Consider the following 16,315-nt stretch of genomic DNA (forward strand, 5'->3'; position numbering starts at 1 on the left):
ACGTAAACTCATGGTAAGCACATAGTTTGTACTAATAAAAATACTACAGTGAAAGTAAATTACTATGAATAAACTGACAACGCCACTCTTGTGGCGGAGTTTTGGGCTGACACTGTGTAGGTTTGTTGTCGACACGAAAAGAAGAAGAAGTGAAAACAAAGTTTATCTCAGTGGTTTAAAGTGGCCCTGGACCCGTCATGAAAAAGAACAACTAACATTAGAAGAGTTCGAAGTTAAAGATGGACTTCACTCCAATGTAAATTATCACTAGTACGGGATTTGGGAACAAAACACTTTTATAAAGGTAAACTCCAGTGCAAAGTGGATGACAATGACAAGCTACAAAGGCAGCTGTAAATAAAATAGCCTTTGCTAGAAATGTAGTAAATTTTAAAAAAGGTACACAGTCAGCGTCAAATATATAGTTCGTGACAAAAAGTTGACAACACAACCTTTTCCAATGAGGATCGCGAATGAAAAATCCGCCAGATGGCAATACGTAGACGCGAGGTCCAAATGCTGCATGATTGGTTATTTTTGACATGACATTGACAGATATGTCAAAATCCACCAATCACGCAGCAGTCAGACCCCACATCCACGTCCCACCATCTAGCGGATCTTTCATTCGCGAAAACCCTCATTGTAACAACGACGTGACTGCACACGATGATGAACACTTTGTTAGAAGGATCTATCACGTACTATGCTGTTATCTACTTGCCAGTAATATTTGACTGACAAACAAATCATCATTTCAGCCATAGGATGTCCACTGCTGAACATAGGCCTCCCCCAATGCTTTCCACGTTGATCGATTGGTAGCGGCCTGTGTCCAGTGCTTCCCTGCTACCTTTACGATGTCGTAGGTCCAAATTATTACAAACAAATATTCTTTACAAATACTTACTATCAGACTTATGTAGCCATGGATGTTGTTGTACGCCAGGATCAGGTCACGGAAATTTCCATCACAGTAGTTGCAAGTCGCTTCTGCTGTCTTCGTCAGGTTTAGCTTATGTCGCCATCCATCCACCAGCTTCACCAACGTTCCAAAGTCTAAGGGCTCATGGCTGGTGTTCTTTGAGGACTTCTCCTTCAAAGCCGACAGGAATAAGGATAGGTCTACGTTACTTCTATTCTCATTTTCCACGTCAGATGCCAGGAGCATCTCCTCAAAGAGATTAGTGAGGGTTCTGGTTATGTTGGAGCTGCCGTCTTCAAACGACATCTTGATTGTTGGTCAGTATACTCGTAACTCCATTACCTGTGAACAAATGATTTGGTTTCAAAAAATATTTTAACGTGTAAAAAGTACCTTATCCGATTCGAAAAAGGTTATTCTGATGCTCAAAAAACAAATATGGGACCACCGAAAAATTTAAATTAGAAACAATATTCACTGGTCCATGCTAAATGATCCATGATCTGATAAAAATATTCTGGGATCACTTCATTCCGGACCCGTAAAGGGATTTTTGTACTATAAATATTACGTTAATAAACATCATTTTAAAATTAATAGAACCATAATAAAATTGCAGTTAAAAATGACTATGAAGTTACTTTATTTAATACCAAAAAAATACGGAACCCTAAAAAGGTTTTTTCCTCTAATGAAAGTAAAACATTGTCGGAAAATTAACCAATTTATCTTCCATTTACTAAAAATACATACGAGTATCCTACTTGTGATTCTATCAGACCTTAAATATTGTCATGGGAAATCATATATGTGATTTTCATGAATATAAAACTCAACTAGCTTTTTCCCGCGGCTTCACCCGCGTGAATTTACTGTCACAGATCGGCATAAATTATAGCCTACATGTTAATCTGGGTTACAAACAATAATGCTTTAAAGTTTCAATCCGCTCAGGAGTTTTTGCGTGAAAGAGTATCAAACATACGTCATGACATCCTAACATCCATACAAACTTTCGCATTTACGAGTATAATAATTAGTAGGAAGTAGGATATAAATTTACACGTGTAGGCTCAAATTGAGAGGCGACCATGGGCCGTGAAGTCGTGGGCACTGGGCAGGCTACTCCCACTAAAACAGCCTAGGTACTTGCTAAATGTCTTTGCTAGTAAAAATCGCATGTCCCGACGCGCAACCAATATTACTTAGTAGATCTAATATTAAAATTTGGAATGTAGGTTCATTTTAATATTCATTATGAAGAGTTTTTTAGAAAGTTCAAATAGGTATCAGTTGAAACGGGTCTGCGCGATCTACATAACATCTGTTAGTATAATGCCCGTTTTCACCATCAATCCCTAATTTTTAAGCGACCCCTATGAAAAATGCCTGTAATGTGTTATCATAGGGTTCACGTAAAAATTAGGGATTGATGATGAAAAAGGGGATAAGTCTAACACATCTTTTCAATTAAATTAAAGTTTATTCATACTAACATTCGACCAGCACGTGGGAGTATAGCAATGCTATGTATAGCAAATCAAATCACGTCATGGACACGGTCAGTGGTCAGATTTTAGATTTGACGCACAACTGGAAACGTGATTTTGAACTACGATTTCCATTTGAAATCGCGTAATCCCTATTTGAATTGCAAAATTGAATATTTCTAGTACAATTAGTAATACTGCGCATTCGTATGTAGGTATCTACTCGTACGTATACCGTATGTAATGATCTAATAAGTAGGCAATTTACGAGAAAACCATATTTTTTCTTCTTTCAATCTGAAGTTTGTATAGGAAGCAAATTAAACAGATAATCTTATTATTACCGACTTTTCCTTGAAAGAAAATAAACGTTTTATTGTCAACATCATCTCGTATTCGTATTTCGACAAATTAGGTACTTACTTAGGCTGGGTTGCACCATCTTACTTTAACTTTGACAAACGTCAAAATTCTGTTAAACTCCATACAAAATACACCGGTTATCGTTATGGTTACGGTCAAAGTTAGGTGGTGTAACTCAGCCTTAGTCTACGTTTATCAAAGAGTTTTAATTATTAGTTTTGTTTCTGACCTTACCTGTTTAAATTTTGGTAAGTCACAGAATGCCATTAAGGCTATTATCGCGCGAGCCGAATTCTAAAATGGGTCTTCTCTTCACGAACTTTAACCTTTTGTGTACCTAACCTAGGTCATACGGGAGTACGGGACTTCATGCCTATGGTAACTAACGACCTCAGATCATAGAAGGGAATAGATATGAACTCGCGCCTAACTACAACGAGAACCAGTGTCCCCACATTTCCCCCACCACAGCTCCCACACACACATTCAACTGTGTAAAAACAAAGCGACTGAGAGTCTACGACAACATGTGCAAGAGGCTTAAAAGTGCTATGATTGGCCATAAGGCACGTCACGCACACTTTGAAAAAAGCAATTTGGCCTGGCTTCGCGGCCGATGTTCGTTTCTGGGCATATCGCGGAGACACGCGCCACGCCCCCGTTTCACATCTATTCCCTTCTATGATCTGAGCTAACGACTCATCAACAGCCCTTTACAGTCCACTGCTGGACTATGAGCCTCCTCCACTATAGTAGAGGGTTTTGCCATAATCCCCACGCTTGGCAGGCGGGTTGGAGATCGCAGTTTAAAAGATTTATGTTTGTCAGAGAGCGCTGCTGCCCGTTCTCTGTTTGATGTGTAGTCCTTAAGTCGCCTCTTACGACACCCGCGGGAAGAGTAGGGGTTGGTGACAAATGTATTCTACTCTGCCGTCACCACACGGCCGACTAGAGCTAACGACTATCATACCTCAATACCATCGATATACTGGCAAGTTAGAATATTGATAGAAATCGGATAGTCTATCGATAGTAAGCAATATCGTGTGACATCACTAGTAACAAAGCTTTGAACTAACTCCTCGAGCTTTACTACTATAATAAAAAGGAGTCTAGCCCTTGTGCCGTTCGTAATTACATTTTTTGTGGTAATTAAAAGCCCTACAAGAGGTCGGAAGTCCAATAAATACATAATGAACCTACCGAGACAAAGCTGAGTTTTTGTGGTTCTAATTAAAAATAGAATTAGCAATTATTTATTTTCAGAAAAAGAATAACGTACATCATTACCATAATGAGAATCCCGTAAACTCCAAAAATAGACTGTACTTGGGTGTTCACATTAAGTTTGTAGGTACTTTTAAACAATTCCAGGAATTAGATACGTTAAAGGAATATCAATGAGAAGGCAAGTCAATCAGTGATAATAATAACCAAGTTTTAAAAATCTGGGCTCTAAAGCAGTGAAAGTGACACTTATACTAGCTTTTATCAACCCCAGGGGATGGCTGCCAGTTAAAGAATACTTAGTATCTAAAAGGCAGTTCATGAGATGACCGGATGGTCTTACGAGAAAGGATATTCTCTTGACTTGTAAAATTGATCAATTTGCACTATGTTTCTTTAATTTAAGTAGCATCCAACAAAGTACTATGCTCATAGCTGGGCATTAACTCGTTAATCCGTTAATCGTTAATTAACGAAGTTAACATTTCTATTAACGGATTAACTTTTAAGTTAACTTTAAAAATTGTTAACGGACTCGTTAACTTCCGTTAAACTATCCTAAGTCCGTTAATCGTTAATCCAGTACTACTATTTACCAAAAAGATACAGCAGGCACGATGAAAAACGCTAGAAAAACGCGTTCTGACAAGTACGTTCGGGCTTCCAGAACTTCCAGAACCCAAAACAACAGTTTTTGTAACCAGATCACTATTAACGACACTTTAGTAGGTATGTGTGGGACAACTCTTGCAACTGAATTTAAGACTAGTTTTCCTCAACCGATTGATCTGAAAGGACAATGACCAAAAGTGGTCCAAATGTCCACCACTAATTACCTATATTGGCTTATAGTCCATTAAATAGAGATTAACTTTCAGTACGGGACGAAAAAAAATAAGGTGTCATTAAAAAGTTATGACCGTATGAAAAATTGTAGTAGTTTACGCGCTAATCTCAGGAAATACTGGTCCGATTTGAAAAAATATTTTTGTTATGGATAGCCCATTTATCAATGATGGTTTTAGGTTATATTTCATCACCCTACAACCAATAGGGGCGTAGCAGCGACCACCCTACCATAATTCCAATACTGTTGTCTTTCTTCTGAGCTTATTTTTTTTTCTTTTAGCGAGAATCTAACACGGCACACTAAGCGACATAACATAACATCGCACAATGGATAGAATGATATCAAGAACATTTTTCAGATGAAAAGGTAAAAAACATGACTTTTCATTCAGTCATAACTTTCTACCGACAGCATATTTTTGATTGCGGTTTGCTTATAATGAATCAGTATTTAGTAGACTATTTCACTACATAGGTCTTGTTAGTGGTGGACATTTTTACCACACTCCATACATTTTTGGTCATTGTCCTTTGGTATACTTATGTAAGTACGATGACAATGCAATGTTATGGTACAATTGAGCTGGTCTGATGATGGAGTCATGAGGTGGCCATAGGAACTCCTAAATGAAACGGCGGCATCGCATCGAATTTGGGTTCGTTAGATTTGTCTTTTCGAGCACTTTAGTACTAGATGATGTCCAGGGTCCTGATGATGGAGTCTGGAGGTGGCCATAGGAATTCCAAAACGAAACGGTGGAAACTTATCGAGTTTGGGTTCGTTGGATTTGTCTTTTCAAGCACTTTGGTGCTAAATTGTATTGTAATTAAATCAAGGCTCTGAGATTGAGGAGATACTACTAAAAAGTGTAAAATAAAATAATAATTAAAAAACTTTTTTAAAAACAAGCTTTTATTCTGAAATGCAGTTGTACTAAAACGAAAAAAATAATTCTACTTATGCAAGGTTCAAATAATTTCGAAAGCTTGTAGCGCAAACATAAATAAAAGAGGAATAAATTCCATGCGCGATACAAGTAAGCTGTCGAAATTATTTGAACCTTGCATACAATTATTTTTTTTCCTTTTATAATCATGTGTTAACGGATTAACGATTAACGTTAACTTGCGTTAAATCTTGCGAAATGTAACGTTTAACGAAGTTAATTTTTTTATTAACGGTTTAACGATTAACGAAGTTAACTATTTGATTAACGGTGCCCAGCTATGACTATGCTTCTTGCAATTCAATAATAACTTCCACTTCTTTTAGTAGACTTGGCCCTTAAGTGGCTCTTATTGCTTCGAGCTCTCGCGAACAGTTCATGCAACTTAGGCTGGGTTGCACCATCTTATTTTAACTTTGACAAACGTCAAATATCTGTCAAACTCCATACAAAAAGCACCGGTTATCGTCATAGTTATCGTTAAAGTTAGGTGGTGCAACTCAGCCTTAAAGTAATACCGTGTACAGACAACAGCGCAGCGAGCTTGGCAATACGGTTCTCATGTAGTTGTAATAAATCCTATTTCCCTATAAATTAATAGTCTGATGTGCTCTCAACTGTACAAGTTCCAAGAACTTTGAACGTGCCTGCAATCCTGTTGTATTGTAAAGTTTTTTAATAGCATACCGAGTGTCATCGTCTTTTCCAAAAGGACATTCCTTTTTACTAAACTATCATTTTAATTGTCACCATTTTTTGTGGTTATCAAACTGTAGAAATAACTTATCAGGTATAAATTAGTCATTTCAAAATCAAGGCTAAGTTCTAAGTTTAGTTTACCAAGATATTCGTCTTCACACAAGTTTGCTCTCTACTTACTTACTATAGAGTCAGAAAGGAACTTGCAAGTTGTAGAGTTACATAATATATAATAATATATTTTGTAACTCACTGTGCGTCAACTTTAAATTGGAATAGAACTGTAAGTAACAGGGTGGCAGACGACACTTTAATTAAAGGAGAGGTATCTCATGATATATGTGTGCAAATAAATTGAAATGCTTTTGAGTCAATACCGGTGTTAACACACGGAAAATTGCTTTCCTTCCTACATAAATTTAGGGGCATTAAATTTGTTTTGAAGCCGCACTGTGAGTTTAAGGGAGGTGTTTGCTCTGTACCGAGTCGAGTAGGTATACTCTATACCGAGATATCTCGGTTAAAAATCTATACTTAATACTTACTATAGAAAACGACACCGTACTGATACTGCACTATGTCATAGCATAGCATTGCTAAAATCAAGTGGCAGTGGGCGGGGCACATAGCTCGTAGACGTTGGGGCAGAAAAGTTCTCGAATGGCGACCACGGGCCTTAAGACGTAGCGTGGGCAGGCCTCCCACTAGGTGGACCGACGATCTGGTGAAGTTTGAGGGAAGAGCCTGGATGAGGGCAGCGCAGGACCGGTCGTTGTGGACGTCATTTCTTTTTTTTTTCATTTGGCTGAAACGAACGAATGAACGAACTGATACTGTACTGTTTTACCTTTAGAGAGCGCCAATTTATTTAAAGTAGGGTACCTACGGGGCCCAACTCACAATGGGCGTGAACTGGTGAGTGAAAATACGAGTACGATACAATCTGTTCTCCTTTATTAGCATACGTGTTTATCATTAACGTAGTTGACAACGCCAGTGAGTACCTATGCTTTTTATGAGCTGTAAAAACGCGACTCTCCCATAGATTTTACATGGCAAAGGGAACGTTTGTCACCAGGCCGCAAACTGAGCAGTTATTGATCGCAAAGCTACAAAAATCTTGAAAGAAATGAAATGTTATTTAATTATTGGTTAATAGTCTTCAGAACCCAATTAACACAATTCTCATAGCCTAATTGTTCATGCAGAACTAACAACTTACAAAGGTTTGTTCTCGGAAATGTAGCTTCAAACTCAAAGATTTCCCGAAATGTATTCACATCCTTACAGGGTAAGCTTATTATTCATGCAATAAGTCAGAATATTATCTTGAATAGATTCGAACTAGAGTAGCGTTTCACTATTACGGGCCAAACAATGAGAAACTATGATATGTAAGTCAATTTATAATTTCTTAGAATCATCAACTCAACTGTTCACGAGATATGATTTATATAAAGGCACTGTGATATAAGTACTTCCTGACATAAACTAAAGCTCTGTTACGAAGCCTTTAATTAAAATCATCTATGTTATCACTAATTAATGACGATACGTTGCGATTTAATTAAAATAAATATAGGTAAATTTATACATGGTGATTGGGATACTCGACCTATTTATTCCTAGAGATGATTAGTAACAAATTTCGGTGCAGTCCTGTTGTCCCCCCTGGCTAGGGGAGACAACAGGACTAGATTTTTAATCAATGATTTGAGGACTGTTGTCCCCCCTGGCAAACATGATTTAAAAGCCATATATTTTTATAACATAATTTTTGAAATACTGAAGTACTTGACTGAATGCCAAATTGCCAAACTGAATACCTAACCGTTTGTTAAATAATAAGTACCATTTTGATAACGAAAAAAATAAGGTGTTGGTGCCGATACTGACACCTACAAACTTGAAATTTGGCAGGTAGGTTCCTTAAAGAGTGTAGACATCTGCCAAGAACGGATTTTATTTAATTATTTATTTAAGGATATGAAATAATACGAAGAATATAATAGGACGAGCTTTATATATTATAGATTTTACGAAATTCCACACATAAGGGGGTAAAACGGACTCCACGCATACGAAGTCGCGGGCGGCAGCTAGTTGAATCACTGAGCAAGTGTTGAATATTATGATTAATTTAAAATTATGCAGTTTTAGCGTCCTAGCTACTAATATTATAAATGTCAAAGTTTGTGAGTATGGATGTTTAATACTCATTCACGTATTTAAAAACTACTAAACGGATTTTTAGTATACTTTACAGAAGATAATATTTTTTATACATGAGAATAGAATAGCATACCTTTAACTTAGCTTTTGCCCACGGCTTTGTCTGCGTAAAATTATGTCTGTCACAGAAAAAAATATAAGAGCGCCTTCCTGTTTCAAAAACTGGCATAAAAACTATCCCACGTCCTTTCCCGGGACTCAAAACAATCTCTTTACCAAATATCAAAATCGGTTCAATGGTTTAGGCGTGAATTCGTAACAGGCAGACAGATAAAGTTTTTCGCATTTATTTAATACTAGCTGACCCGGCGAACTTTGTTCCGCCTTAATGGCAATAAATAAGCAGACTTTTTTTATTTCGAACGGGATAAAAAGTATCCTATGTCCTTCTCCTGGCTCTAGGGAGGTACCCTGTCAATTTTCAGCTAAATCGGTTCAGCCGTTCTTGAGTTATAAGCGAAGTAACTAACACGACTTTCTTTTATATATATAGATCCCATCAAAAACAATACTTGTCAAAAAAACCAAGTCTCGCAACTCAGTTGTTCTACGGTAAAAAGTTGTGAGATCCATGCAATACCAAGTCCAGGCCAGGAAATCTTTAACGTTTTACATAAATATATTGACTTGGCCATCGCACTAAATAATTTAATTTACACGTGTTTTCATGCGATGGCCAAGTCAATATATTTATGTAAAACGTTAAAGATTTCCTGGCCTGGACTTGGTATTCGGCTGAACCATTTAAAAACCTAGTAAGGGACATGTTTTCAGATTTTCGTTTTTTATCATAAAGCTACATAATATTAAGGTACCTACTGAATACAAAGACAGAAATTGCGATCAAACAACTAGAAGCCTAAAAGGCAAGGGACTCCAAACCTAGTAACTACACCACAAACCCAATTTGACCATTTTAAAAAACCAGTAAGTAACATAAACCATTTCGAAACCTAGTAAGTGCATGAACATACTAGGTTTTATAATGGTCAATGTGCCTTACTGGGAAATGAAAATTCGTGTCCACCCACCTCCCGACCATAAAAAACCTAGCATCACTGGCAACACACTCTGATCAAAGACTTTTGTCTTGAGACACTGCGGTATTTCGGACGTGAGAATATTGCGAAGCTTCCCGAACACTACCCAGCCGAGTTGGATTCGACGATTGACCTCTTTCTCGAAGTTGGACCTACCTAACTGGACTGTTTGTGCTAGGTACCTATACATAATTGTCAACAACTTCGAGTGTAGTGTCTCCAACCTTCAGAGGAGTGGGTACAACACGGGTATTTGACATGATTTTTGTCTTGTCCATGTTTATTTTAAGACCCACTTGTTGAGAGGCTCTACTGAAGCCATCGAGGGTTGTGCTTAGATCCTCCACGGTCTCAGCCATGACTACGATATCGTCCGCTAAACGAAGGTGGGTGATATACTCGCCTTTGATATTTATGCCGAATCCGCTCCAGTCCAGAAGCTTGAAAACATCTTCCAGGGCGGTGGTGAATAATTTCGGACGTAGACATGGCTCAGAAGTGAGATGGGTCTATAGTTTTTAACAAGATATTGTCGTCTTTTGTCTGAAGTTCAGATGCTTAACAAAGAGTTTCTGGATTCTTTCTATGCTGCGGATATATTTATTATACTGAGGAGACCAGATAGGACTTCCGTACTCCAAAATACTGCGACAATATGCAAAATAAACAGTCTTAATGATTTGTATATCTCTAAATGGCTTGCAGATTCTCAAAATGAATCCCAAGTTACGATATGNTAAGTATAGATAGTCTAACACCCAGACCGGTCACAGAAATGTAAATGCATCATTTCAATTTCTGCCCGGCCGAGAATCGAACCCAAGACCTCTCGGAATAGTAGTCCGTTCTGAACCACTACACCAAACGGCATACGAATACATACCTACCCATGACAATTAACAAATTTTATTATTTTTTTCATTAAAACAATTATCTGATGATACAATAATTGATGTGTCCACGTGGGAATGTGTCTGATTGAAAATGTGTCCCGTTGAAATTGTGTCTCGTTGGAACCAAATCGAGCGGATGCCATTTTGGTCCACAAATGTGCAAGTATTGTAAACTGTATACTGTAATAATTTAATATGTTGGGCCAAATAAAATATTTTCTTACTTTCTTTCTTACTAGAAAACTAATTAAAAAATATATGATTAGAACCATTTTTATTAAGATAATTTTACCTGTCGTAGCACAAATTTCTTGATAATCGGATTCTTTAAAATGTTTATAGCATAACCTCGTATTCTTTGAAGCTTTATTTTTTTTTCTCCCATAACTTTATTAATTTCGGATCGTTTGGAAATGTATGTCTTCCATTCTCATTGCACCCTACTATCACACATCGAGGCATTTTTTATTGAAACCAAAAAATAAAACTTTGTAATTCCTCCAAAATGTTTCGTTATGGGTCAGAAATACAGAGCGCAGCCTAGCGGAGGAAAAATGTACTATCCAGTAAACAACTCCATTATTTCGATACGTCAATTAGTTTCCAAGATATTGAATTTTAAAGGTGCGGGCGGCGCCTGGCCCGCCATTTTATGCGCGTGACGTCATAATACTGGCTCAAACTTGTATGGGTGGAACCGTGGAATCTTGCAAGCTGAATTAGACCCACTTCCGGACAACCGATTAAGATGAAATTTCGCATACACATGTCATTTGGATGACCATGCAATATTATGATGACATGGAGCTGATCTGATGATGGAGCTGGAAGGTGGCCATAGGTACTTCGCAATAAAACGACACAATCACATCAAGTTTGGGTTCATTTGAATCGTATTGATAAGGGCTTTGATATAATATAAATCCTGCGTCATAAAAATACTAAAAAGTTAGAAAATTGAAAACAAGAGATGTATGGAGGTGTGCGCTTGTAGCGACGCGACGTGACAATGACTGTCTCTCTCTCTCTCTCTATGTCTCTTTCTCCCGTTCCAATGAATATCAGTCGCGTGCACATAACATTAACATTTGGTAGCAGTTGTTGAAGGCTCTTCGCTTCGACGATGTAGCACATTAAAAATGCAATGGTATGCTTACATCCACCACTGCTGGCGGTACAATCTTCGCAGGATACATACATACACAACTTCTTGATCCTTTTCATTGCATTCTAAACTACAGTGGTATGGTTTGGTACGTACGTACGGTGTGTTTCGGTGTGATTCTACATTTGACCGTACACACATCACCTTCTCGTTTAACTTGTACAGTCGACAGCACGTCAACGTAAACACTGGTATCTTACGTAGTTGCGATAAGGGCGACTTTGCTACAAAAATGTATATCCTGATGTGCTGTCGTCTGTACTTAACCAATAGCGTCATCGCCATAGCTCTCTCTTGCCGATCTGAAAAGTTATAAATACAAAGTTGCATTTTTACGCCTCGCATTTCGACGGCAAAGAAATCGCTGTTTGTCGCTAAATATTGAGCAATCATGAGTCCGTCCACTCTCGGTAGGTTATCGGATTGTCCTTTTTCGAATCCTTCATCCATTTTTTATTAAATACCATACAACACACATCAATAGAACACAAAACACTGCGCTCCCGCTCCCGGTCGTTCAGCTCGAGCCTGAGTCCCGCGACCGTCCGCTCCAGCTCCGCGACCGACGCCGTGTTGGCCTCGTCGCCCTGGTTGGCCTTGAGCTCCAGCGCCTTCATTCGCTCGTCCAGGCTGACGACGTGAGTCCTGCAGCTGTCCACCCTCTCTGACAACTGCAGCAAGCCGTCCCTGAGAGACTTGATCTCGGCTCGCCTGGTTTTCACTTCGTCCCGCATTTCTTCCCTAAATTGGCGAAGCTCGCTCATCATGCTCTGGACGGCTTCGTTTAGCGAGAGCTGGCTGGACGCCGCCAGTCGCCGGAAGTACCCTCTCCTCGATGCTCTGTTCCTCCGCTGTCTGAGTGTCATCATCCAGAGACATCCCCGTCTCGTCCAGACTCTCCGTGCGGGCCGCCGCGGCCGCCCGACGGGTGGTTACTGACTGACCTCCGAGGACTTGACCGGCGTCTCGGTGTTGTCACCCCACTTCCGCTGGCTACAGACGCATTCTGGGCATATCCACCTGCTCTTGTGCTCCGTCATAGTGTTGTAGAATCTGCACTCGAGAATATTTACACACTCTATGTGCCAGTACTGCGCACACCTACAGCATTTCAGGTATCGCCTGTCTGTGATATTGCGGCGGCAACCTGCGCAAGCGGGCATCTTCCCAGTTTTGTTTGTTACGGGTCCCCTTGTTGCCATTTTGAATTTTATTTCAGAAGTAGGAGCAAACTAATCAACAAAATCAAAAAAAGAAACAAAAAAAAAAGTTCGTCTGGATTTGAACTCCTTGAACTCCAATTTCAGTCTCCATTTGAGTCATTTTATGTGTTACGGTTGTCTTAAGATCTTCTACTACTGCTGATATGCCTCGTATTTCTTTCAGGATTTCTTGAAGTGTGGCATCCCGCTTATCTAGTCTCCTCATAACATCTGCACTACACTGAGGATCTGATCTAACCTTCTTTTGACCTCGTCGAAATTCATCCAGAGGTGTTTCAGCACCTCTCTTAGATTGCCTGGTCTCTCTCTTTTCTCTGTACTAAGAGGTTTTATTCCTGTATCAGGAATCTTTTTGAGATCTGATGTGCTGGTTCCTGCGCTTGTAGTCTCCTCGTCATCATCCTCCATGTCGGAAAGGGCACTGCGAGATGTGAATGTGACGGATTTCTCCATCATGGTTTTGCCTGTGTTGATGGTTGAAGTTCTTTTATTTCTAGTTCCTTCGGCCACCTATCTTTTATGTAACTCGTGACCCGACTAAGGATACCCTGCGGGTTTCCTTAACAAAGCAATAAAGAAAGTCAATGTTGATTTGACCAACATTTGCGAATATACAAAAACTGTAAAAACGACTTTACTAAATGATCGGAACGAAAGTCAGTTCGCAATCCTTTTTGAGCAAGCACAGCAGATGAGTTCAAGCGATATAGTTGTGCCAAGAATAACTGGAAGTCAAACCCTGCGCAATAATATTGCAGCAGAAACTGCCGAAATATACTACCGACGAAATGTGTTTTACCCTTTCATTGATCATGTTATTACAGAACTCGACGTTCGTTTTAAACCACATGAATCGACGATCGAAGGAATTCAAATGCTTCTACCTGAAAAAACCAGTAATGACTCAAGGATAAAAGAAAATCTTAAAAAAAGATTGCACAGACATTTTTGGGTGGGGAAAATGAAGGCACAATATTTCTGAGTGAATATGAGATATGGCACAATCACTGGAAATCTGTAGCACAAAAACCTGCAACTGTGATCGACGCTATCGATAACTGCGATGATCAGTTTTTCCCTTTAATCATAACACCGAGATCTGGCGTTGCAACTTGATTCCGAAGAAATTATTAATCAGTTAGCAATAAAACGTAAAAGACTAAATTTATTACTTTTGTGGGGGTGTCAGGTTACATGTACGCGGCGTGCGGCGGGCAGTCGCACGGGGAACGAATATTGTATCGGGCGTGTGTGCCTAATATATTGGGACAAAANATAGACTAGCTGACCCGGCGAACTTTGTTCCGCCTTAATGGCAATAAATAAGCAGACTTTTTTTAATTTAGAACGGGATAAAAAGTATCCTATGTCCTTCTCCTGGCTCTAAACTACCTCCCTGACAATTTTCAGCTAAATCGGTTCAGCCGTTCTTGAGTTATAAGCGAAGTAACTAACACGACTTTCTTTTATATATATAGATATAGATTATTTAGTAGGGATAATTCATAAAGATTTGTTAAAAGCAAGTAAAGCTGATTTTGGAATAGTCAGAAATAGTATTTTCGTTAACAAAATGTTAATTATTATTAATTTGATATACGTTTAGGTATTTAGTTCGGCAATAAGTATGGCATTCAATCAGGTACTCCATTTTCAGTTAATCTTAAAAGTTATAAAAATATATGGCTTCTAAATACTCAATGTTTGCCAGGGGGGACAACAGTCCTCAAATCATTGATTGAAAATCCAGTCCTGTTGTCTCCCCTAGCCAGGGGGGACAACAGGATTTCGAAATCCTGTTGGCTCCCCCAGGGGGGCCAAGCAGGGGGGACAACAGGACTGCACCCAAATTTCGTCTATTAAAAATGTTGAAAAAAAAAGTTTACAGAAAATAAAAAAAAAATACTTAAGACCTTTTATTTCTGAGAATATGTAAGTTTTGACTAAGGCCCGGTTTTTTGAATCGTAGTTAAAATAACCAATGGTCAAATTTGACAGATGTCAAATGACAAGTGGTTAAATATCAGAAAAAAATGTTTTTCGAACAATGGTTAGCTTGACTTTTCGTACATTTTTTAACTATTAGTTAGCATTTTGTTAATATTTAACCATTAGTACCAAAATTTAACAATTTGTTATTTTAACTATGAATCAAAAAACTGGGCCTAAGCGGTTTATTAGAAAAGTTTCAATTTAATATTATGGTGGAGTGGTTATTCACTATCAAAATTCTAAGAACCGTCACACGTCGATAACCATCCAGTTTTGACCCCTTCCTTTGTTTGAAAGTTAAGGTTCACTGGACTTAGTTTGTTACTAATGACTTCTAGTATAACCCCTTTCAAGGAATAGGTCGAGTATCCCAAATTCCCAATCAACCCTGTATAAAGTTGTTTAAATAAACGAGTAACTTAATATTGGCTCATAGCTTAATGTTGTGTTTTACCAACACATATTGATTGACTTAACCTCCTTTAAAATTCACCAAAACAATTTCCAATTTACGATATAGGCCCAAAAGTTACAGGTAAAGGAACAAAATTTAACAGAAGATTGTTTTGATGGCATACTCGAATCTTATACGTTGGTATTAAATAATATCATGAAGCTATTTTCATGTGATTTTTTGAGACGTTGCCACTTTATTAAAACTTACATAAATAAAAAGAAAAAATTGTTCGCTACGAGACTTTTTTCCTTACATTTTCAGTTCAGTAAATACAAACTTCAGATGTTTATTTTAGGAATACGCAAACCCACTCTACATTCAGTATCTACTTCGCTTTGTATAAGAAGCCTGTGACCGCAGCCATAGTAAAAGTATTGTTACCAAAACTTCTTTTAGAATCTTGTTTTAACACAGTTTTTAAAACTTACTTAATTCTATTTGTAGTATCATTGTGTAGCCGAAGCGTGATGTAAAAGTAAGAAAAGTGATGAAGGTACGCAGCTTTTTTTTGCGGAAACTTATTCTCCTTTTGTTTAGAACCTACATTAGGTAGGACAAAACTTTTATACGAGTACAGTATTTCTTTCTTTTCCTCGTAGGTATACTCGTAACTACATAGATAAAGTGTGATGACAAATTGGTCCATTATTTGGATTTTATTGGATTAGAAATAGTCGCCAAGCTAAAGGTCGTGGGTTCATGTCCTGTAACCAATCGATTTTGACCCCGAAGAAAATTAAAGAACCATTACTAAAAATGAGTATTTTTTTAACATCCAATGCTATCTATAGAAACTGGTATAATGCGTTTTGA

The 16,315-nt window shown here is 38.2% G+C and overlaps 2 protein-coding genes across 2 annotated transcripts in view; both read right to left on the minus strand.

Moving 5' to 3' along the window:
* Positions 1 to 1,262, minus strand: part of NGR-A3 (neuropeptide receptor A3) — a 32,827-nt gene extending 31,565 nt beyond the window's left edge. Inside the window, exon 1 of the mRNA XM_028315559.1 lies at positions 911 to 1,262. Coding sequence (XP_028171360.1) covers positions 911 to 1,231 — 321 coding nt within the window. The 5' untranslated portion in view covers positions 1,232 to 1,262. The remainder of the gene's footprint in view (positions 1 to 910) is intronic.
* A 9,701-nt stretch (positions 1,263 to 10,963) lies between these two features.
* Positions 10,964 to 14,189, minus strand: LOC114360774 (uncharacterized). The gene is made up of 2 exons (XM_028315564.1): positions 14,166 to 14,189; positions 10,964 to 14,131 (listed from the first exon to the last, which is right to left on the minus strand). The coding sequence occupies exon 2, from the start codon at positions 12,697 to 12,699 to the stop codon at positions 12,220 to 12,222; it is 480 nt and encodes a 159-aa protein (XP_028171365.1). The 5' UTR covers positions 12,700 to 14,131; positions 14,166 to 14,189; the 3' UTR covers positions 10,964 to 12,219.
* Positions 14,190 to 16,315: the final 2,126 nt, after the last annotated feature.

The sequence above is a fragment of the Ostrinia furnacalis genome, unplaced genomic scaffold, assembly GCF_004193835.3.
Source record: "Ostrinia furnacalis isolate ACB-3 unplaced genomic scaffold, ASM419383v2 OfSCF5170, whole genome shotgun sequence".
Classification (NCBI taxonomy): Eukaryota; Metazoa; Arthropoda; class Insecta; order Lepidoptera; family Crambidae; genus Ostrinia; species Ostrinia furnacalis.